Source organism: Dermacentor albipictus, chromosome 8 (assembly GCF_038994185.2).
Source record: "Dermacentor albipictus isolate Rhodes 1998 colony chromosome 8, USDA_Dalb.pri_finalv2, whole genome shotgun sequence".
Classification (NCBI taxonomy): Eukaryota; Metazoa; Arthropoda; class Arachnida; order Ixodida; family Ixodidae; genus Dermacentor; species Dermacentor albipictus.
The window spans coordinates 129,464,601-129,486,581 of NC_091828.1; the positions used below are offsets into that span (position 1 = coordinate 129,464,601).

The 21,981-nt window shown below is 48.8% G+C and overlaps 1 protein-coding gene across 1 annotated transcript in view; it reads left to right on the forward strand.

The window, feature by feature from the left end:
• The window catches only part of LOC135918937 (ras-related protein Rab-37-like), a 120,625-nt gene that overhangs the window by 17,257 nt on the left and 81,387 nt on the right, over positions 1-21,981 (forward strand). Inside the window, exon 2 of the mRNA XM_065452633.1 lies at positions 20,734-20,844. Coding sequence (XP_065308705.1) covers positions 20,734-20,844 — 111 coding nt within the window. The remainder of the gene's footprint in view (positions 1-20,733; positions 20,845-21,981) is intronic.

Consider the following 21,981-nt stretch of genomic DNA (forward strand, 5'->3'; position numbering starts at 1 on the left):
TCTCGCCAGTACCCCAGCGCTGGTACTTCAGTGTGACTTTATGAATTTCAAAGTATTTTATCGTGCTTGGGTTGTAGTTCAGGAAAACCTTGTTTAAACTTCCTAACTTTAGTCTGCGTTTCCTTTAGATATACTGCATAGTTCATCCGACACAAATGGAATCCTCGACGAATCGCACCGTTGCCGATTTGTTGAGGATGCCAAAACTAGGGCGAGCAGACGCTGTCAAAATCTACGACGTCACGACGTGGCCTCAGAGATCGGGCGGCGTACGCGCACGCCTCCCAATCTCAGAGGGCATGATCACCGTCTATTCGTTCGGGAACCTCAAGGCGGCCTCAAGCGTGTTCTCACGGTAATTAAGAGCTCCTTTTTCCGTTTTGTAGAAGAGCAATTTGTATACTAATACAGCTCTGTCTTTGATTCCTTTTAATGTTTTCCTTTAACGTGGCCTCTGTCCGCTCAGCTCTCTATTTAGCCGTCTTTAGTGTTGGAACGGATTCCGATTGGTGCGTTGGATCTGTACAATTATTTTATCTCTTCTTCTTTCGTGCTTTCTGGCGAGACGTTTGCTTTACACGCATCCAGAGCAGGCATAGGCAGTGCGTGCAAGTAATACAGCTGAGAACCGCACAGATCTGTGCCGCCCCCGCGATACGGCGCGGATGTGCCGAGTTGCTTTTACCCGAAACGTCCGTACAGTACAACATTCAACTCATAAACGAAAATGTATAGCAAATACCTTCCTTGGACACGGTTCACTGCGCTTTATATACGCGCACGCATGCTCAAGTGCACGTTGTTATTTCGCTGCTGAAATTACGGTTAAACGCATGTGAAAATGGAAATTTCGCCGTGCACAGGTAAATAGATATGCGTACAAAGCCGCAGGGAAGATGCTGTTCTTGCTAACGACAGTAATGAACATTGATATTATTCAATTATTCAAGCAAATAAACGCTGTTTCTTTATCCTGAAGTTTGTCCAACGGCGTAAGCGATTATAACCTCTATACGAATTCAGGCCGTTTCCCCCATTATACATCAAATAGAGCTCGATGATTAGGCCCATGCTGGAACAACTACAGCGATGTAGATGTATGTTGCGTGCCAGAGAGGAGCGATGTTGTAAGGAGCTTCTCAGGATGAAGTATGTGATCGTCTCTTGTATTTTAATGACAGGCTTATCGCACGGGTTTCGTCTTTACAGCAAAAACGTGACCGTCGTTAGCTGTATGAGAACCACGCCGCGAAAAATTACAGTTGTGGGATTTTGGCATGTGTAACGAAGGTATTCGCGTGATTTGGTTTACGAGTAACAAAGCAAATAAATCGTTACGGTACCCACGGGATTTGAACCCGTGTCTCGCTGGCCAACGCGTCAGAATGGCAATCTGTTAATCAATAAGTAGACGATGCCGGTAATTTCCTTCCTTTCCTTTTTTGTCACAAGATGTTCTTGTCTGTTTTCGTCACTCCATCCGGTTCGGTGTCACCCTGGGCCACCGAATGCGAGCGGGTGCAAGCGATGCGGCGTAAGCGCCCCCCTCGCTTTGGCAAATAGCAGAAAGATAACGAAATAATCCTGGGAACGAAGTAAGCCCAGCGAAGGGACGATATATCCGTGTGTTCCTGGCCGCAGCGACCGCCCCCAGTGTTGACGTCAGTGGTGTGACGCTGGACTGTCGCTGTCGCGCGGGGCCGGGTATAGGCTGATCCCCGAGCCTTTGTTTGGCTCCCGGATTAGCGAGCGCTGCTGCAAGGCACAAAAGAAACATTAGAGCACGCTCGCGATTGATGTTCGCCCTGGCGTTAATCCAGCTTATCTTTCGCCCAGCCAAGGTAGGCGGCCGATGGATGCCCGAGTAAAAATTCTCGCTTCTGGCAAGGAGTTGAGGGAGACGCGCGAGAAAGTATGACAGGCAGCGGATCGCACAAGGTGTGTGCGTTTGTGTCGACAGAAGCAGACAGCTTGTTTGGCTTGGCGTCAGGGGGTTAACTAACCGAGAGATGATAAATTTGAGCGAGCTACCGCTAGGGAAATTGCAGCTGAGGTGACTCTTTGTGCGAGTGTGCGTGCGAGCTCGACCCTTGGCACGCTGTCTTGCGTCCGAGAAGTGGGCCTTAGAGGTATACACAAGGCAGTACCCTCGGCGACAAATGGATTGGGCCCCAAGGGCTGGAACCTGTCACTACAACGGCGATGCGAGTGGCTCTACATGAGTCACAAATTGGCTCGTGGGTTTCTGGAAGACGACGGGAGAGGGAGAGACGCGTGTTGTACTTAAAAGCAGTAACCGTTGCGTTAAAACGATAGACACAGGAAAGCTGACGCAATATAGTGTAGCTTTTATCATGACACATCCTTGTGCTAGTCGTGTTCACGCTACGGTTAATGCTTTGCGTGGGAGCAGGCTATATAGCCCAAGAACAAGTTCTGCTAAGACGCGTTGTCGCTTTCGACTTTGGTGTTTTCGTTTCTGGTGATGGTCTACTAAACGTTAATGCGCCAACGGCGTGTACCGCGTCGGAATTAACTTGCCCTGTTCATCTGGGTTATGCATCTGCTTGTCGTGTTGTGCCGTGCCGCATTATTCCAATAGAGCGTATACGGAGAACCGGGAACGGCCTGCGTGGTGCTTCCGGCTATACTCAGGGTTGCAGGAATGCTTAGAGAAGAGTATATCAAATACATCAAATCACTATACGCGGGATCATTTCTAATTAAGTCTTATGAAATTTTTTAAGAATCCCCTGTTGCAGATGACATAATTCTAGTGCCTAGTTCCTGAGGACATTACTTGGACGAAAAATCGAAACACATGTTCAACTAACTAAAAAAGTTAACTAATGCTTTAATTAATTACTTTAAGGGACATATTACAATTTACGAAGTGTAGCCTGTGAGGTTGTCAGGCGCATCCACTTAGAATGAATTTCCAAAAGGACACAGTTTGGAGATATGCGCTATCAAACTCGCCGTAAAAAGTTCTGTTGGTCCACTTACTTTCTTTCAAAAGAGAACGCTCTTTTATTGCGAGAGCAATTCTATGGACACTAAAGACGCATTTCAGCCGTCGGCTTCGCCGTGATGTTCGCATAACGTCCAAGGGCGATAAAAATCGTCGCCGCGCGCCGTATATGCGGTGTGTGCGAGTGCAAGCGTGCGAGGGTGAGCCGACGAAGCGGCTCAATGTCGCGTGCGCAACGGAGGAAAGCGGGGAGCAAGCGTGCCGTCTTCCGTCGCCCGCAAGGCACCGGGGAGGGGGGTTCTACTCCGGCGGCGGCTGCGTATGGGGCGAGCGAGCGGGCCCTATCTTGAAAGCGATCTGCGATGTACAGCCCACCGAGGGCTGATAGATTCGTGTGCGACCGATATATGTTCTCGTTTAAGCGAGAGGCCGCACTTCGCTCGCTGCTTCTGCCGCTCTTCCTCACGCCAGCGTTCTGACAGCTACTATCCGCCGTCATAGAATGTGTTTGCTTTCATGTGTGCGCGTGACACCGCGCTTGTTAATTTAATTAGTAAGCGAATGTTTACAAGTTCGTGCGGCCGATAAATCTACTACCCCTACATCGTATAGCTGTCTACTAATTTGCTATCGCAGTCAATGCTTCGCCTAAAGACTTTTTATGCATTCAAGCACAAATTGAAACGCCCATTTATTTCGTCCCACACTTTGGAACATAAGATCTCGAAGCTGGTGTCATCTTAAAAATCCGTTCCAAGTGGTTGCGTTTTGCAACCTCACCGGCTACAATTCGTAAATTGCAGTATGTGCCGTAACGTAATCAACTAAGAAGTTAACTAGTCTGATTTTGTTGACTAATTCAATATTCGTTTCTATTTCTCGTGGTAGTAATGTCCGCCTCTTCGAGTAATCCAGTTCAAGGACAAGGATTATGCTATCTGCCACAGGCGGATTTTTAAAAATTCCATAAAGCTTAAAGATGATCACCCTGTGTATAAACGAATGGCGATTCAAGTAGAGTGCACGCAACTGAGCAATACTTTTCCCTGACACATGTCGTTTCCCGACTATACAGCCGCGTGTAAAACACCCACGCACGACCGCGCAACAGTCCCGCGCACCCGGCGAGTTCATTGTGGGTGTGGCCGCTCTTTCGAAATCCTGGCTTTTGACATGAACGAATGGTTCCGGCGTTCTAAGGATCGACGTCGTCGGTTGCTGCGGTGTTCCTTCATATACCGTGGAGAGAGGCATGCGACGCCGCGTGTTCTATCGTTTAGGAATGGTATACACACGTCACATCTTGGCCTGGAGTCTCGCGTTCAAGGTAGTCATTGTACATGGCTTCCGGCGGGACGACCCAAAAGTAACGATAGTTCTTGTTTTCCATTCGCATGTTTCTTCTAACATTCCAAAGCGTTAATCACCTTCAAAGTGATCTTCGCGAGACGCGATGAACTTGTCCCGCCGCTTTAGCCATTGTTCACAACTGTTCAACTCTTGCAATCTCCACATCTTGAAAACGCTTACACTTAAGGTCTTGTTTCAGTCTTCGAGATCTTCAAGCGCTCGTGTTTCGTCTCTCTCCTTCGTCCTTGTTACTAGTGCGTGCTGTAAGTAATAAAAACGCAAAGTGAAGTTGCGAGAACGCGGATACAGGGAGTAAATAGAGTGAGTTAAGATAGCCTTGTCATACCCTTCTTTTTCTTCTTTTCTTCTTTTTTTCTTTCCTTTTTTTCTTTTTGTCAAGAAGTAGTGCGCGCTCAGTGGTTGTGTGGGGGGAAGCTCTGCGATGCAAAAACCATTCGCCCGAGTTGCGCAGATTATGGAGTTTTCTTCGAACTGCATCGCGCAACTGCTTGGGCGCTTCAAAGTAAGATTGCTGGCTGTCTGTTCGACCTCGCGGTACAAAGCGAAAAGGAACAAGCCCTTTGATATCGAATTTCCGAAGAGAGGAGAGCACTTGATGCACGCATGCGTGGTTGTTGTTTGTCGTCTGCCATCAACTACAGCGCAACATTTAAACGAGTGCGCTCGTCAACGTCGCATCAGCGCAGATGGTCATCCTCGGCGGGCTACTGAGGTCCATTCGACGGCCGATCCAGTACGGAAACCCGAAAGTTCAAGTGTAAAACCAAATAACAGAATACCAACAGTCCGCGTTGTCTATTAATTGGGCGTCGCATTAGCTCTCTGGTTGGGCTCAGCGGGTTCAAGGACTGCTAAGACAAGATGAGATAAGAATCGTCTTCCATCTTTAGGCAAGGAAGAACCTCAGGCTGCAGTCAGTCGAGTGCTCGCGAATAGCGTGCTTTAGGCTGCGCGGGCGATGTCTACACATAAAAAAACAGAAGGGTCGTAGTAGTTACAACTGTAGTGCACGTCACACCATTTTGTACCTTAGTATAACTGCAGTTGGTAATGATAGAGCTAGTAACATTACTAACTAAACAAGGTCACTACACCATTTTCTACTTTAATGCAACTGCAGTTAATAACGATCGAGCTAGTAACATTACTAACTAAACAAGGTCACCCTCAGCTACCAATTTCAAACTCAGTTAACAACACACATATTCTCGACTCTGATGTATACGGTATATCGGACCAGCTGTTGCTTGTATTACAATGGGTTCGATGTATGTGTCGTAGAATAGCAGCTTTGAACAATGTGGTTCAAACTTAATTCGGAATTGATAGCTGATACCCATTTGTAACAGTGACTATACCTTGTTTAGGCAGTAGTGTTACGGACTCTATCGTTGTAAACTTTAATTATACCAAGGTAGCAAATAGTGTGACACAATGTAATAATTACTACGAGCTTTCTTTTTCCTAAGAGTGTACCGCTGACGCCCGGCTTGATATACTTTCCATCTGGTCATGCGCCGCCTCGCCGATATACCTGCCTTAACGATTTTTGTCCTTGCCCGTCACTGTGGCCTTCGCGGATGCAATCGTCATGCAGATGCGCGCGCGGGGATGCGGAGCGGGTGATTACGTTGGCAGGAGAAAAGTATACGTGCTTATTTGCCGCTCGATACCGTTGCACCTTCTGAGTTTGTACACTTACCGCAATAATAACCGTGATTGCGTGTTATGAAACTGGCCATTTCGCAGAAACAGGGGTGTATACTTAAGCCCAGCCTAGCTTATGGCTCGTCCACCGCGAGCCAGTTAGAAAAGACATATATAACGGGAAAGTCGGTCGAAATGCCCAAAGGAAAGGTAAAAAGAAAGAAAAAGAAAAAGGGCTGAGCACCCCTTTATTGTTTACCTCCAATTTGTTCCAAGGTGGATCCGCCGCGACGTCTGCCCCACATCTGCCGGACAGGAACAATATCGCAGCCTGTTTTCAACAGCCGCGGGAAAGGTCGCAGTTCATCCCGCGTTCTGTCTCTCAGCTCGACCTGGGCTTCCGTCTCTATGCTGTACAACTCGACTCGCCTATTACGAAAGCCCCTTCGTAGGGTTGCACCACAAAAACACGTTATGTAAGTTAGGTTTGGTGAATTTCCTCTGCGTCTGCGTGGTATTAGAAAAAGAACGAGCCGTCCAGTGCACTGTACGTATAGCTTGAATGTGTGCAGTGCTTCGGAAAGCAGTGCTTGCGCTGAGTTCGTCGGTTGAAATAGCGCACTCCACTCTGGCAGATTCGGTTGATAAAAGGATTGGAAAAGAAATTTATAGAAATAAATTGAAACGACGTAGCCGAAAATAGTAAAAATAAAAGTTCATTGATACAATTCATCATCAGCCTGTATTTATGCTTACTGCAGGGCAAAGGCCTCGCCCTGCGATCTCCAATTACCCCTTTCTTGCGCTGGCTGTTCCCAAATTGCGCCTCCAAATTTGCTACTTTCATTACCCCCGCCTAATTTTCTGCTGTGCTTGGCTTCGCTTTCGTTCCCGCGGCACCAATTCTGTAACTCCAACGGTCCACCGGTTATCCATTCTACGCATTACATGACCTGCCCGGCTGCATTCTTTTTTTTTTTTAATCTTAAAGGGACATTAAAGGCAAATACTAAGTCGACGTGTATTGTTTAAGTACCTTTCCAGAAACCTCGCGACGCTTGTTTCGTGCCAAGAAAAGACTTGGTTTACGAGAAAAATGTATCTGGAGGGTCTGAATACCTTTTTCGAAATTCATATCTCCCATTGAGCGAAACGGCACCCGACAGAGCGGCGGATTCGCCGCTGCAGCTTCTTTTTGGCCAAGTGGCGTGGACCGTTCGGGCATCCCGCGGCATCACATGGAAGTTGCATTCTCTGCTACTTGTAGCTTGAGCGAGTTTCGCGAGCCAGCAAAACCAGCGCAGCACTACGCGATCAGGAAAGTACTGAAACGCGAAAGCGTGGGCGGCGCAAAGACGAGTGAGAACGAAACCTTTCGACCGCCCGCGTCGTTGTCAAGGGTAATTTCAATTAGGTATTTTTTCTAAACATGAAATGGAACTGGAAAAGTAGCATTTTTTTTCATGTTATAATACAATACGAGGATGTTTTGTGCAACGAGTAGTTGGGTACTAGTGACAGAATTTAACTGAGGAGTGCTTTCGTCATCGGGCAAGTGCTTGAATGTTCTGGGGGAGTCTTTAATCATGTCCTGCATTTACCTCGACTTCTCGAATATTAAGGCTCTGTTGGCGATAATATTGACGCCTTAGAGATTCTCGAGCACTAATCTATCACTTTAGCTTGACTTACAATTTGTCATTAGTGTCCCTTTAGTGTCAGCTAGAATAGCGGCGTTTCCTGCATGCTTGCTCTCTGATCCACACCGCTCTCTTCCCGTCTCTTAACCTTACGCCAAATATTTGTCGTTCCATCGCTCTTTGCGCGGTCCTTAAGCTGTTCTCGAGCTTCTTCGTTAAATTCCAAGTTTATGCCCCATATATGGACGCAGTTGTAACTTATTTTGATTTTATCTCTTTAAATACTAATATTTGCTTGAGCGTGTTGTATCTTTATTGTTTATTTTGCCCAACTCATCAATAACGCCCTTCTGGGACCTGAAGGTAATGTAAATAAAATAAATAAATAAATAAATATGAAGTTGATGTTGTTGATCCATTTTCATCATGGCAACATAGATATGAAGTGGCTCTCATGTTCAAAGACTCTTTTTCGCCGTTTATCGAGTTTTATTATTATCAGATATGAAAACGCATACATGGTGAACGTAGAGGGCGAGTACTGTTTTTAAAGTGATGTTCTTTCTTTCCTTATTTCGTTTGGCGTTCGCCGTCGTTTTCTCGCCGGATATATTTCTGGTTATAAGTCGGCCTCACTATATAGGGCAACTGTGTATGTGCCCGACTTGCTGCTGGCGGCTGTCTGGCCTAGTAGGCACTTTGTATCACTGGATATGTGTCCTAACAGACAATTTCGAAATTGGGTATGCGCCCGTTTTGGACCAGTTCCGCTGAATGGATGCGCCATTGCGAGACAATGTGAATAGAAGGCTTTGAATGTTTATATATATAGCCATGTGAGTCGTACTTCTCTCTGACATGCATGTCTCGTCAAAATTCTTCCCTGTATACGAGAGAGGTAGAGAGAGGAAAGAAAGAAGAAACATGGAGGGGTTAACCACAAGAAAAAACTCGGTTTGCGACCCTACGCTGGGATCGGGGGGGGGGGGGGCGGATGATGTAAAGGGAAGGAAATATAAACAAAGAGAAGCAGAGCACATGCACACAATCACTGCCGTTAGTTGCACAGGACAACGGTTGGCATTCACCAGTGCTAAAGTCGATCGTGCAGGTTTGTTGCCTTCCTGCGCGTCGCACATCGCATTCGTCCTCGTGACTTCAGCAGGCCAGGCTGATGCTTATGTCATCCGCCACTGGCGCTGTATACCTCGCCAACACGAGCTCCGCGTGATTTGGGTATATATCCACAGTGCAGTGGATCCGCGTTTTTTTTTCTTTTTTTCTGCGGCATATGGAGAGAGTAAAGCTGAGCACGAGCGGTTGTCCTGACGGCGGCAGCAGAAGGGACGTATGTATGCACGGACGGACGGACATAGCGAACCCAGTTGCGAGCTCTTAATTTCTGCATATTTAGCGCCAGCAAACAAGGACGGAAGGGAGACGACAACACACTGCGCTATATATCTCCCTTCCCTTCCGTCCTTGTTTGCTGGCGCTAAATATGCTTTCAATTTACCAACACGCCCAACAAATGGCAATTTTAATTTCTGCCGCAGTTGCACGTTTCGTGCACGGTAGATAAGCGTCCGGGCCACCGGTACCTATAGCCGCATTACAAGTGCAACCGAAGGTTATTTTGCGTGATTAAGCGTATACTTACGATGAAAGCGATTAAAGCTGTTGAGTCAGCTTTCGTGGGCAAGTGCGCCGAAAAGTGTGAGCAAGACACAAGGTGGATTCTGGCTCATTATGGTTTGCTTCCAGTCGATGACTTTCATTATACCTTTTTTACTATTGGACGTGTATACGTCGAACAAAGGCACGCAAGATATTGCAGGGGTCGGATATTTGTTAAACGCGCGACCGCTTTTTCTGATCCCACCTCTATAGCCTGCACGCACAGGCAGTTCTGCATAGTTCTGCACGCATATTCTGTCTCGCTAAACTGCGCACAGTTTGGTGCCCAATGCTGGCAAAAAAAAAATGAAAACAAAAGGTGCGCCATATACTCTTATTGTAATGCTAATAAACCCCCCGGCAAGATATATTCCCTTCTACCAGCGATGGTGCAATAGCCCTCGGCGGGCTCGTATATTGTTCCGAAGGACAGCGGGGGCATGGACTATTTGTAACACTTTCCCGTCCGCGGCGTATACGCGAGGGCATCGATTCGTCGTTTGCCGCAGCGCGACCGTGTCTTGCCTGGGGCACTGCGCAGGGCTCAATGCTAATCCCGTTCTCATTTGCATGCGCTGAAACGGGCATGTCTGGAGTGAGGTGCGCGCAGGCAGGCAGGCAGGCTGTTCACCGTTTCTCTTTGACGGTGCAGCGTTCTAGAAGGTGTGCACATAGGCGCTGTCGGCAAGTGACTGCGCCGTTGAGTCGCGCGTAAGGGGACTCGCAATTTGCCAGAGTATTGGCGACGGTATCCCCTCCGGGCGTCGTTGGTGCGCTAACCGTTCAGGAGATTCGGTCGCGTGTCAGCGATCTCGCGCTGTTTTTACGACAGGTGCGGCTGCCGCAGTGATGCACGCTTTTGGCGAGGCACTCGAGAGCTGATGGCTTCCGAAGTCGCCCCTGGGTCCTTGTCTGCTGTCGTCGTTGTTTGCCTTTGCTTCATTTTTGTTTGTTTGCTCTTTGTTTCAGGGAAATAGGTTCGTAATTTAGCCGTAATGGCTACTTAATCTGTGCGCTTCGCGTATACACCGAAGTCGTTAGGGCTGTGATGCCGATGATAAACAGAATGATATGTTGCTGCTGAGGAGGAAACTGCAGACCTCGGCTGCCTGTCTCCAGATGGCGGCAGATGAAAGCGTTGCGCCGAGCCGACCAAGATACGTGGCCGCTTATAGCCTCAAAAGTAGTTGCTGAGGCGGCAGAACACGCGCTGTGGCCTGTCGAAGGACTGCAGCAAATGTGAGCCCGATTACTTTAATGCTAGCTGGTCGCAAAAAGCGTTCACGGCCTTTCATTGCGCTGTTTTTGGTTTCTTTTCTGGCGTGAGCTGGGAGCTCGCGAAAAAATTTCACCGGGTATATTTTCATGCCTGTACCCTTTGCCCAGTGTAGGGTAGCAAATCGGACGCGCGTCTGTTTAACCTCCCTGCCTTTCCTCTCTTCTTTTTCTCTATCTGTCTCTCGCACCGGGTAAACAATTTTCTTTCTCTGAAAACTACGCCGCCTTTTTCTGATGTGTAGTCGTCACTGTTCACCCAGCAGAGCGTTTGTTAGTGGCTCCGTGTAAATTAAAAAAAAATTAAAAAAAATAAAGGCGCATGAGAAGGCTATATATTATGATCCGTCATGACACTCAATTCTATGCAACAATGATTGACCTCTTTATTGCCTTCGAATCGTCCTTTGCGATTAGGGTCCCAACAATTTAACGGATTCTTACCTGTAATATCGCTGTATTCAAGACTGCCATTAAACTATCGCGTTGCGTCCATTGCAAAGCGCTATAGTTCTAAACATGTCGCCTTCCCGCTTGTTTACTTGTTTTTAATTAGAGCGTCAGTTGGGAGCTCAGTCGCAAGGGTCGCCTGCTAAACTCGCTGTCACCGAAAGAAGGGCTGTCCACCTATGTCCTCACCAGGAACGTCCGTTGCGAACAATGTTTTCTGTGGTATTCAAACGAGACAGAAGTTTACAGGAAGATAGAAGCTTGAAGTGATCAACAGTCGTTGAACAAGGAATGTCGATGTGCCCATCCGTTTCGACAAAGGGATTTTTCTCGGACCATGTTCACTGGAGTGCGCTAAGAAAGTGACGTTAACCGCAGTACACGGGCATCAGTTGAGAAGATAGTTAAGTACGCTTCAATAATCAAAGTGACGCAGTGTTTTCGCACTTTGCGACTCACATATTCAGAATTTAAATTGGCGTGCGTGAAGCTTGAACTAGCGGATAAAGTGGAAGCAAAATGCGTTAAGCATGATGCCTGGTGTACGCGAGCGTCTCCTTGTCGTTGGCAATTCCTTATTTATTTATAGGTTTGGCATAATTATGCGAAACAGCGGAAGTAGCACGTGCTCAGTTGTAACCCCGGGTTTCTTGATTTCGTGCATTACTGTTTGTTAGTTTCTACTTTTTCTCGTTTATGAGCTCCGAAATATCGGGAGTTCGTCCACAGAAGGGCATTGGCTATCGCAAAATCTAAGCTATAAAATTAGATTAATGAAAAACAAGACAGAGTTGGAACGAGTCTATAACGAAACGATTACGCCAATCCAGACGCTCTTTGTTTTCGTGCTGTTCGTTGTTGCTTTTCACTCGCATGTCCAAGATCACAACTACGTTATTTCCTTTTTTTTAATTCTTTCTCATTTCCGTATGTCGGAGCTCATCACTATATACCTACCGGCCCTCTCGAATCCTTCTCGTGTGTGCATGCCCCCAATGTCGCCGTCTGTTGTGAGATGTGATGCTTCCAGAAAAAAGAGGATAATAAAAGAAAAACGTGGTTTTTTGTAACTCGCCAGGATGAACCATGCTCCCTTTCGTACTTCGCAGAAAACGCTGCGGAAGCTATACAGAAGTAGAAGTCTCTCTAGGCGCGTTTCGCGCCACCGTTGTGTTTGACCTGCGATGCCTTCCGTATGCGACTACAGCTCGTGGACCTAAGGTGACGTCAAGTCACGTACCGCCTGCGCACATTTGTACTTCCAGTAATGCGACGATGCAACGTATTGGTCGCGCGACCGGTGCACCGTGGTCGCAGAATCGCGTCGGTCCGCTCGTTCGGCGGTGAATATCTGCGACGCCTTCCTTGCGATGAATACGTCACAATTTACCACAGAAAAGTATGAGACAGTTGCGTATCTTTATTTCATAGTCGACGCGCTATTCTTTGACCGCGAACGCGAGCAGCGAGACAAGTGTTTCCTGCCTTCGTATCGCCGATGTTTAGCGTCGCCTGCTATATGCGTGACTCGCACGCAAATCGAGCCACACCAAGCTCGGCCCTCCGAGTCGTGATTTCGGGAAACACGGCTGCACACGTGCGCACCCCCAAAATCCGCGCCGAGGGTCGGAACATCGTGTTTACCAACATCGCGAACCCATCACCCCCTCCCCCCCAGTTCACCCCCTCCCTCGGCACATGAGGCGGCGCCGCTGCCGCCGTCGAACAGCTGCTGCTTTATCGGCGTCCTGCACGCGCGTGCCTGCTCTCATTCCCACGCCGCAGCTGCGCGGCGCTCGACCTGGTCGTCGCGCTAGCCCCCCCCCCCCCCATCTCCTTCCCCCGGGCACAGCTGCGCACGTTGCTGTCCGCCCATGCCGGGCACAGTTACGCGTCCTACAGGTGCCCGTTTCTTCATTTGATCTTATCGCGAATTTCGCGCTTCCTCTGTTTATGCATGTTTAATGGGCTGTATACGTCTGCGTTTCCTTTATGCGACGCGCGCTTTATGTTTCGCTTATTTTCAGTTATTGTCGCCAAGCAGACGATAATAGCCGGTCCACGCGTGACCGAAATTCTTGTTCTATTCATTTTTATTTCTTTTTCGTTCATTCATCTTTAAAGCAAATTTAGATTTCCCGTACAAGTAACACGCGGGAGGAGCGCTGCTTCCCAACTGCTCCAGTTACGCGCTACACTATACCCACTTTGACCGGAAAGCTTTGTGTGAACACGGCTGCGCCCATCGAAGTGGCGGCTCCCGCCTATAGCAGCAAATCTGACCTTACTTATTTAAAAGTTACTCTTAGCGTTCGTGAAAAACAAATAATCACGTAGGCTATCGCTCTCATCTCGTTCAAGTTACAAAGATTGAACTATAGATCACCGCACTTTTCTAAATCGGTTGTCTAAAGCGGCAAGGTTTTTGGCTGGCGTATCCGGACTGCCTTGGCCGATAACTACAGGCAGGTTAGCCACACAGAACTAACCGCAATAGATTGTTTGCTGCTAATGTATCACCACTCAAAGTTGTATATTAAGAGAAACGACGTACGGTTGCCGAAGGCACTTATTTTGTGCGATCTTCTGTATCGTAGCCTCGATCTGTAGCCATAATGCCGCAGCATACGGAAAAAGTAAACCGCCAGTGACAAAACTGTCGCAATAACTTATTAAAAATTCAAAACTTGCGCTGCTTTGTGTGTCCCAAAGCCGCCTTACGCAAATCACTTTAGGGTCCCGAATACTGATACTGCTCGCGTATACTGTCGTACTGGTCATAACTGCTCTTGATTCACTACTGGTGCTGAGAGGTACAGGAAATTCTTACGATCCTGCCCACGTTCTGAGAACCCATACGACGCAACAGCATCTGCCGTCGCGCATATAGGGCTGCCCTTACAGGAGACCTGCACGCGGCCTCGGTCGCCGTCTCATTTGCATCACGATGTGCACAGGCGCGTCGTTGAATGCGAAAGCTATAGGTCTGTCTGTGTGGGAGGATGTAGCGGGCAAGTTCGCAGCCGAATGGACCAAAAGGAAAGAGCAACGCATCACGACTCCGAATGACTGGCCGAGCATCGCAGATGACGCAAGCGCACTGCCTGGTCGAGTGTGTTTGGGATGAGGAAAGAAAATGCGTGCAATGACGCACTTTGAAGAAACCATGGGGGCTGAAATAGGTCTGAACGTTTCTCGTGGACCGAGCGTGGCTTAGGGACGTTAGGAGTGGAGCCACAGTTAGGAGTGGACGTTAGGGACGTGGAGGAGGAGGAGGAAATATAGAGAGAAGGCAAGGATGTTAACCAGAAATGAGTCTGGTTGGCTACCCTACTCTGGGAGATGGGAAAGAGGGAATAGAAAGATAAGATAGAGAGAGAGGAAGGGAGGGGAAGGGGAGGAATGCCGTGGTGAGCTCGTGCATGCACGCGGAGGGCCTGATTGAGTCAATAGGCCAGTCGCCCTCAAGAAAGACAAAAGTGCCTTCACAGCTTTGTGGGCCGACGAACGACGGGGACGGTTTTCAAATAGCACCCGCAGAAACGGCCGACCGTCGAGTCGTCGCAAGGCGATAGATAATGTTTGTCTTTCCGACTGAAATCGATGACAATGGCGCAATAAATGTTCGATGTTCTCTTCCACGCCGCATACGTCGCATGCCGCACTGTTGGTCATTCCAATCAAATTAGCGTACGCCTTCGTGAAAGCCACTCTCAACCACAGCTGGTGTAGAAGCGATTCCTCACGTCGGTGAAGCCCGGGTGGAGGACGGAGTTGGAGCGAAGGGTTCAGTTCGTCCAACCTGGTGCGCCTTACATTTGAGGTGTTCCACTCTGTTAATGAGCTAGAGCTTGCGTGCCAGGTGACGAAGCTGCCTTGCATCGTCTGTCCTGGAAAGAGGAACGGAAACGCTGTGCTGTTGTTGATTTGACTCTCGGGCAGCTTTGTCTGCTTGTTCATTTCCACTGGTCCCGCAATGACCAGGTAGCCACTGGAAAATAATTTCTTGCTCTTTCTGTTTGACGTCGTCATGAAGTTTGACGATTTCGTATGTTAGCTGTTCGTGAGCTCCACGTCTGAGAATTGAGTGCATGTTGTGTAAAGCCGGTCTCGAGTCGGAAAACACGGCCCATGTGCCAGAACTCTCTGTGTCAATAAATATAAGCGCACTGTGCAGAGCCGTGATTTCTGCAGCCGTGGACGTCGTGACATGTGACGTCTTGAATCGCAGTGTTGCTCCTCTTGTTGGTACAAACACAGCACCTCCAGAACTGGTCGATGTGGTCGATCCGTCAGTATAAAACAGGGAGGGAAGCACAAAAAGAAATGCGTGCGTCAAGGAGAGCTGTTACGCTTCTCCTTTAAGCCCTTGAGCAGTCGGAAGAGACGACGCGTCACAAGGACGCGTCCTGCAGGCATAGGCGGGATTCGGGGTACCACCAACAGGGGGGATTTGATCGCGGGACCTCGTGCATATAGCGAGTTCTTTCTTTTTCTGTTTCTGTCTGTTCCGTGACGACGACAGCGGCGGACAGTCGTCATCACCAAGTCGTTTTCGTTTGTCGCGTCGTCGTTCGGCCACCTCGTCGTTCTCAGCTTCGGCGTCGCCTCAGGGCAAGGAATCCTGTGCCCACCATCGCATCGCTCGCGCTGCAGACAGTGAAGAGCTCGCCGAGGCTATAATTAAGGGGAGGCGGGGTAAGCGCGTTTATATCGGCACGTCACACGAGTCGAATGCATCCCACCCAAATGATGCGCCGTTTGCCGCAGTTCAGACGAGCACGTGGCGCGTAATGTACCGCTAGACTGATGGGTTAATTCGTTCGTTGATTGATTACATGGGGGCGTCGCTCCTTTGGAGGCAGGAGGGGGGGGGGGTGAGGGGGCAGAGGTGTCATAGGCTTCGCGCGGAGAAGTTTTGCGCGGTGGGCGCGCCACCTTGTCGCTTCCGTTGGAATGGCGTGGCTGGCAACTTCGACGTCGTGCGGTGACACCGCCGCTGCGTGCTGTCGATCACTCGGTGCGTGCCGGTGTCACTGGGCTGCCACGTTTGCTGTGACCTCCCGCGCGAGGCGAGTTAAGGGCAATTTCACGCGTATTTCGTTTCGGGGCACTAAAAGAGCACTGATCGCACAATTTAGAGCGCGTAGAATCTTTATACCGCCCTCTTCTCGCACCTAAAAGGAGGACACTTAGTAAGAATGGAGGTCGGAAATTTGTTACTAAGGTCGTCTCGCAATGCAGGACATGGCGTCATCGGCGTCATCGCGACAGAGAACAACAGTTGCTCCCGTCGTGTCGCTACACGTCTACAAATTACAAGCTACAAACTATTGGGTGCAGCGTGCGTTTCTGTGGTTATGTAGCGCTCGTGTGCCAGCCGCCGCGATCGCGACGGCTGGCACACGAGCGCTACATAACCACAGAAACGATCGCGGCAACAAAGTGAGTCGGTGTATTACGACGTCATGAAAAATCCACCTCCCGGGTGCCGAAACTCCTTCGTAAATACTGCAGTAAATAATTTAGCAGTTCGACGCTTGCGAGTGTTTTTTCTTTCTTTCTAAGGGATCGTTTAAACTTAAAAAAAAAACTACGCCAGAATTTAATATTTGCTGTGGGCGTTATCATTCGTGGTTTTAACTACAGCGCGCACAAAACATGAAGTACACGGGAAGTTTTCATGAAAACGGCGCTCGTTTGTTAACTGCCCGTGTCTTTTCTGTGCGCTGCAGTTTAATTCAAGAACCTAAATGCCAGGACACGGCTGGCATGTGCGAATAGCATACTCAAGAGCGCGTCACGGGCGACCTTGCAGGAGTTCGTCAACGTGGAGTTTCTCGTGCCTCGCCTGTCCTTTGCGATTTCGTGCGCACTGTGGTGCGCGATCGCGTATACGCTCGACACACCTCGAGTTTCGTTGGATGTATACCTTCCAAAGTGGGTGTGTGATGCTATCGCATTAAAAGAAAACGTAAAAAATGAAGGTGATTCAGCCTCTACTTGTGAAAGTGATACAGCCTCTGAGTGAGCTGGGGGTAAGAATTGGTTGTGTGAACCATATAATTTATTTCGAAGGCCGCGCTGGAGCTACAACGTTTGATCGACGTCAGGTAGAAGTTGAATTGCCTTCCAAATTTTGTCGTCGTGATCGTCGTCATCATTGTCATTATTGTTATCATCGTCATCATAGTCATCACATACCCAGTGGCCACAATGGCACTTATAGTTATACTTCACAATCTCCGGGATCGGTCCACGAAAGAGGTCAGGGAAACACACTTACCCCATACCGAAAAGTAACTCGCCAAAAAATACCTCGTCTTTAAAAGACATACGCAAAATCTCGCGTCAGTACTCTTCTAATCTCGCATTCGCGTTTTGCCGTTCTCCGTCCGGGCTTTCTTCCGCGTGTACGGAGGATGAGCACAGACCGGAACATAAATATAGAGGCAAATACGTTTGCGCACACTGGGCCACGTGTGAATTCTCGTGTGTCGCCCAAAGTTTATAGTATAAAGTAATAAAACGCGTAACACTAACCCCCAACGTATCGTTTTTGATACACTAACCGCGATACCTCAACATGCTGATGTAGCGCGGCGGCAAATTTAACGGAAAGCCCATGGTAGCCTCCTTGATGTACTGGAGCGAATTTTCACTTCTCGTTAATTCAGAAAACTGAGTACATGTAATTACGACATGTACTAACTATAACTCAAATAACATTTTATTGTTTTTTATACAAATTTACTCTCCATGAGCACAAATAATGGTGAACAATTCTTTTTTATGCGGAATTGTGTTTGGGCTTTCCATTGCATTGATCAACTAAGTTGCCGGGAAATTTGGAAGCGCAGACTGGCGGCACTTATGTGAACGTGACATTCGGTGTTCTGTCCGCGTGTCATTGAATGTTACTTTCATAAACGTACTTGCAGTGAATTCTCAAAGCTACAGTATAGAGGTGTCGAGCTGAACTTGGCAGATGTTGCGCTGACACAGTAGCGATAATAGCGGGACCCTTAACGACTGTGTGCTAAAATTGCGAGTCCTCAATTAGTTGACAAAGGTGTGAAAAGATTGCAAGTGGATATTATTTATGGTCTTGATATCAGGAGTTAATTGTTTATGGTCTTGACGTCAGGAGTTAATTGGGAAATCACGTGGTAAAGTTGGAAGCGCTTGCTTCCTGTTACTTCACTTCTAAATGACCTACGACGCTATATGAGCGGTTAGAATTATTCAATAAAACAGAGAGAGAGAGAGAGAGAGAGAGAGAGAGAGAGAGAGAGAGAGAGTGCGATAAAGAGCAGTTTCCTTACCTGTTACTATGTTATAAGAGCGCCTGTCATTTTTGCGCTGAGCACTTGGTTTGCGCACGCGCTGAGGCTGTTCGCTGAAATGTTCTGCCCAGAACAATATCTTAATGTGGAAGTGCGTTGTTTTGTACGTTTTCTCTTGCACATCGAAGCTTATGACGTAAACTACCATGAACCTCAGCTGAAGTCGTCAACATGTCTACTAACGCCGTGTAAGAAGCCCCACCGCTGTCCTTTGGTTCCGCTTCGTGCCTGATTCATTTTGTCGCATAGGCGGCTCAAGATGCACTCTTTGGCTATCTACTAAGAGCACAGAGCGCAGGTTAGCGCGCCCTGTGGTTCGAGTTTGCTAACGGTGAAGAAAACGCCAGAGGCACAAGGCCAAGATACATATTGAGAAAGGGTGCAGCTATAGGGCTGAGGGTGAAGCTCTTGCGGCGATGCACATGTTAGAGTCCTCCTTTACCAGCCGCAAGACTGCATTGCGCATGTTCGTGCGTATAGCGCAGACAAAATATACGCGTGCCTGTTCCCCCCTTCTCCCCCCTTTACACGCACATGCCGCTGTAGTTCGAGTGTGTCCGTGCGTGGACCTCGGCAGGGGGGAGGTCGGCGCAGACATGCGGCGGCGGCTTTGCCGATTCGCGGCTCTGGTGGCGGCGAGATAATTAGGCGCCAGACGGCGGATCTGCACGAGGAATGCGGCGCCGCCACCAGCGCGCTGTATACATGCGTCTCTCGCCTCACTGAGACCCGCCAGCCGGCTATCGCTGCCGCACTGCTGGAGCGCGCGTGTTTATAACGCCAGTATCTGGGCGAGTGTGTACATGCATTCACGCGTGCACAGAGCGCGCGCGTATGGCGCTGACGCCGTGTGGCACGCCCGGCTTAGCTTTGAACGAGAGAGAGAGAGAGAGAGAGAGAGAGAGAGAGAGATAACGTGGCGTGCATTCGGCAGAGCTTGTGCAGGGACTGCTTTGCGTTAAAGCTTAGCACTGCGCCACTAACTGTAACTTCGATCAGAGGTATGACAGGCATAATCAGTTCGAGCAGCTTGCGCCTGTCGTCTTTTGGTCCCTTAAAGGCGGTTTTGTACTAAAGTGTAACTTCGGTTTACATTTGAGGGAGCCATCACTCGCAATTTTGGGCGCCGAGTTAACGCTCTTGTGCACCGCCAGTCGGTGCAGCGCTTCTGCTGGTTGGGTGTGTTGGTTGGGTTGTTGGGTGGGTTCGATACAGTGCACGAGATGGCACCATGGAATAAAACACCTTGCGGCACACCGGTAGGTGACTGCGCTGCATTAGAACACGGTACATGTAAGATGGTGCGTCCGCGACTCGGATAGAGGAAACGAGGCCGTTCTGAAATGCGACGCTCAGTGTCGTTATCATCCGGCGACAACACAAGCGCCACTGTCTGCATGCGTTGAAACCTTATTCTATCAAAGAGAACGGATACTTCTAATCCAGAAATACATGTTGCTGGGCTAGTCGGTTCATACTGCCCAGTAGTCCATAAATAGGATCGATGTGGCGCAAACAAGGAAGGACGATAGGGAACAAGGGGAGTTCCCCTTGTTCCCTTCCGTCCTTTCTTGTTTGCGTCAAAACGGTTATATTTATGGTCTACTCAGCAGAGCGGAGACTGTTGCATTAGTGAGCCGTCACTATACTGGTGCACGTTGCCGAATATGAATTCTTCTCTGTAGATTAATTGTTGGGTCTAGTTTTTAAGTGCTTTCAATTTTGCGTGCTCTCAAATGTAATATAAATTCTTGAGCATCCATCTTTTTTTTTATGTGCAGGAGTCAGCCTGTGTACACCCGTGAGCAAACGTATATGAATTGCGCGATAAAGTCGATTCTTTTATCTGTCTGTGAATACTATTTGAAATTGAGGACTGCAGCCGAAACTTCCATGGCATCGCGAACTTTCCAGGGCATTCGTCAATTTCACTTTATGCACGTTAATTACGAAGAAATTGTTTTTCCGGCGACCCTCTGGGCCGTATACTTTTGCTGACGGGTGTACGTATTAGCGTGTATTCTTGTGCGTATGGGGCGTGAAATATATATTTGTATATACGTGGTATATATGCGTGAACGCATGTCTCCGAAGATTTCTCCGTTGTAAAGACCAGTGCTATGGCCAGTATTTGCGCACACTCGGCCAGATGTGTGTGTTGTTCACGTCCCGTGTTCGCGATCGTCGACGGTACCGGTGCGAACGCGTCGCGCGCTTCCGTTGCCACTACGCACGTGGCTCTGTTGCCGGCGCGCTTGCATGCGTTCCGACGCAGTGTCGATCGAGCCTCTGCGCTCGCTCTGTTTCCGGGTGCCCAGTGCTCGTACACAGCGAACGTGCGCTGCTCTGCTCGCAGGTGATGCTGGTGGGCGACTCCGGTGTGGGAAAGACGTGCCTGCTGATCCGCTACAAGGACGGCTCGTTCCTGAGCGGGGCCTACATCTCCACCGTCGGCATGGACTTCAGGGTCAGCACGCGACGGGCAGCAGGACCCGCTTTGCGTCGCTCGCCTTTGGTTTTTCACTGCACATGCGTATTAGCGGTGCCCCCTTATATTCGCTATTGGGCGAGTTCCCCGTTCCTAGTCCCCAATCATCCGCAGCCGGGACTGAGCGAACAGTGCGCTCAGCTCGTAAGCTGGTTCGCAGCGCTACACTGTGGCGCACATTCAAGTGTTGCTCGGTGACAGAAATACGGTCAATCAATCAATCAATCAATCAATCAATCAATCAATCAATCAATCAATCAATCAATCAATCAATCAATCAATCAATCAATCAATCAATCAATCAATCAATCAATCTTAATTCCAACGTAGGTGTCCTAAAGCGAAAAAATAACAACTTAAGTTTGTGCATAGTTTGTGCATAGGCGGTTTTAACTGCTCGCTGGTTACTCAGCCAGTAAGAGGAGCCAGAGAAGGCAGCGAGTTCTGCCCGAAGTGCGCTCGCCCCGGCGGTGAGCGTGAGAGACGGGACCTCGCTGGAGCTGTACGGCGAGGTGGAGGCGTGCACCGAGCGGGCATGTTCGCCGCCGTCAGTGGCTTATTTTTTATTGCTCTCTCGGGGGAAAATTCCCTCTCATCAGACCGGTACACCGAAAGGAACTTAACCATCCAGTTCCGTCAGTGTTGCGTTTGCTTCGCCGCTTATTAGCCGTACATTGCGGCGAAGTACTAAAACCGCTCGCCGATAGTGTTTAAGGCGTCCGTTGCACTTGACGAGAAGCGCTCTGGCGGAGCAGTATCCGGCAGCTTTAACGAAGCTTTAGGCCCTCCTCATTTGCCGTTCGTGTTTGCTTCGCCGCATATTAGCCAAGCATTGCGACGAAGAAATCGAAACACTCCGGCTTCGCTAAGCTGACATATCGCGCGCTCCGTCGAGACCACCGCGCTAACATGTTTGGGTGCGGAACTCGTATAGGCGAGTACTTTACGATCACGCATCGACTATTATTACATCAGCAGCAGTGAATTACAGCATATAGGTTTTAACGCGGCGAAGTTACGTGCGCTTGCCTACTGGTCGTTCAATTATATGGCGCAGCCGGTATCTTTTCGCTTTTGTATTTGAGATAAGACCTGCTACAGCGCGCATAAACTTAC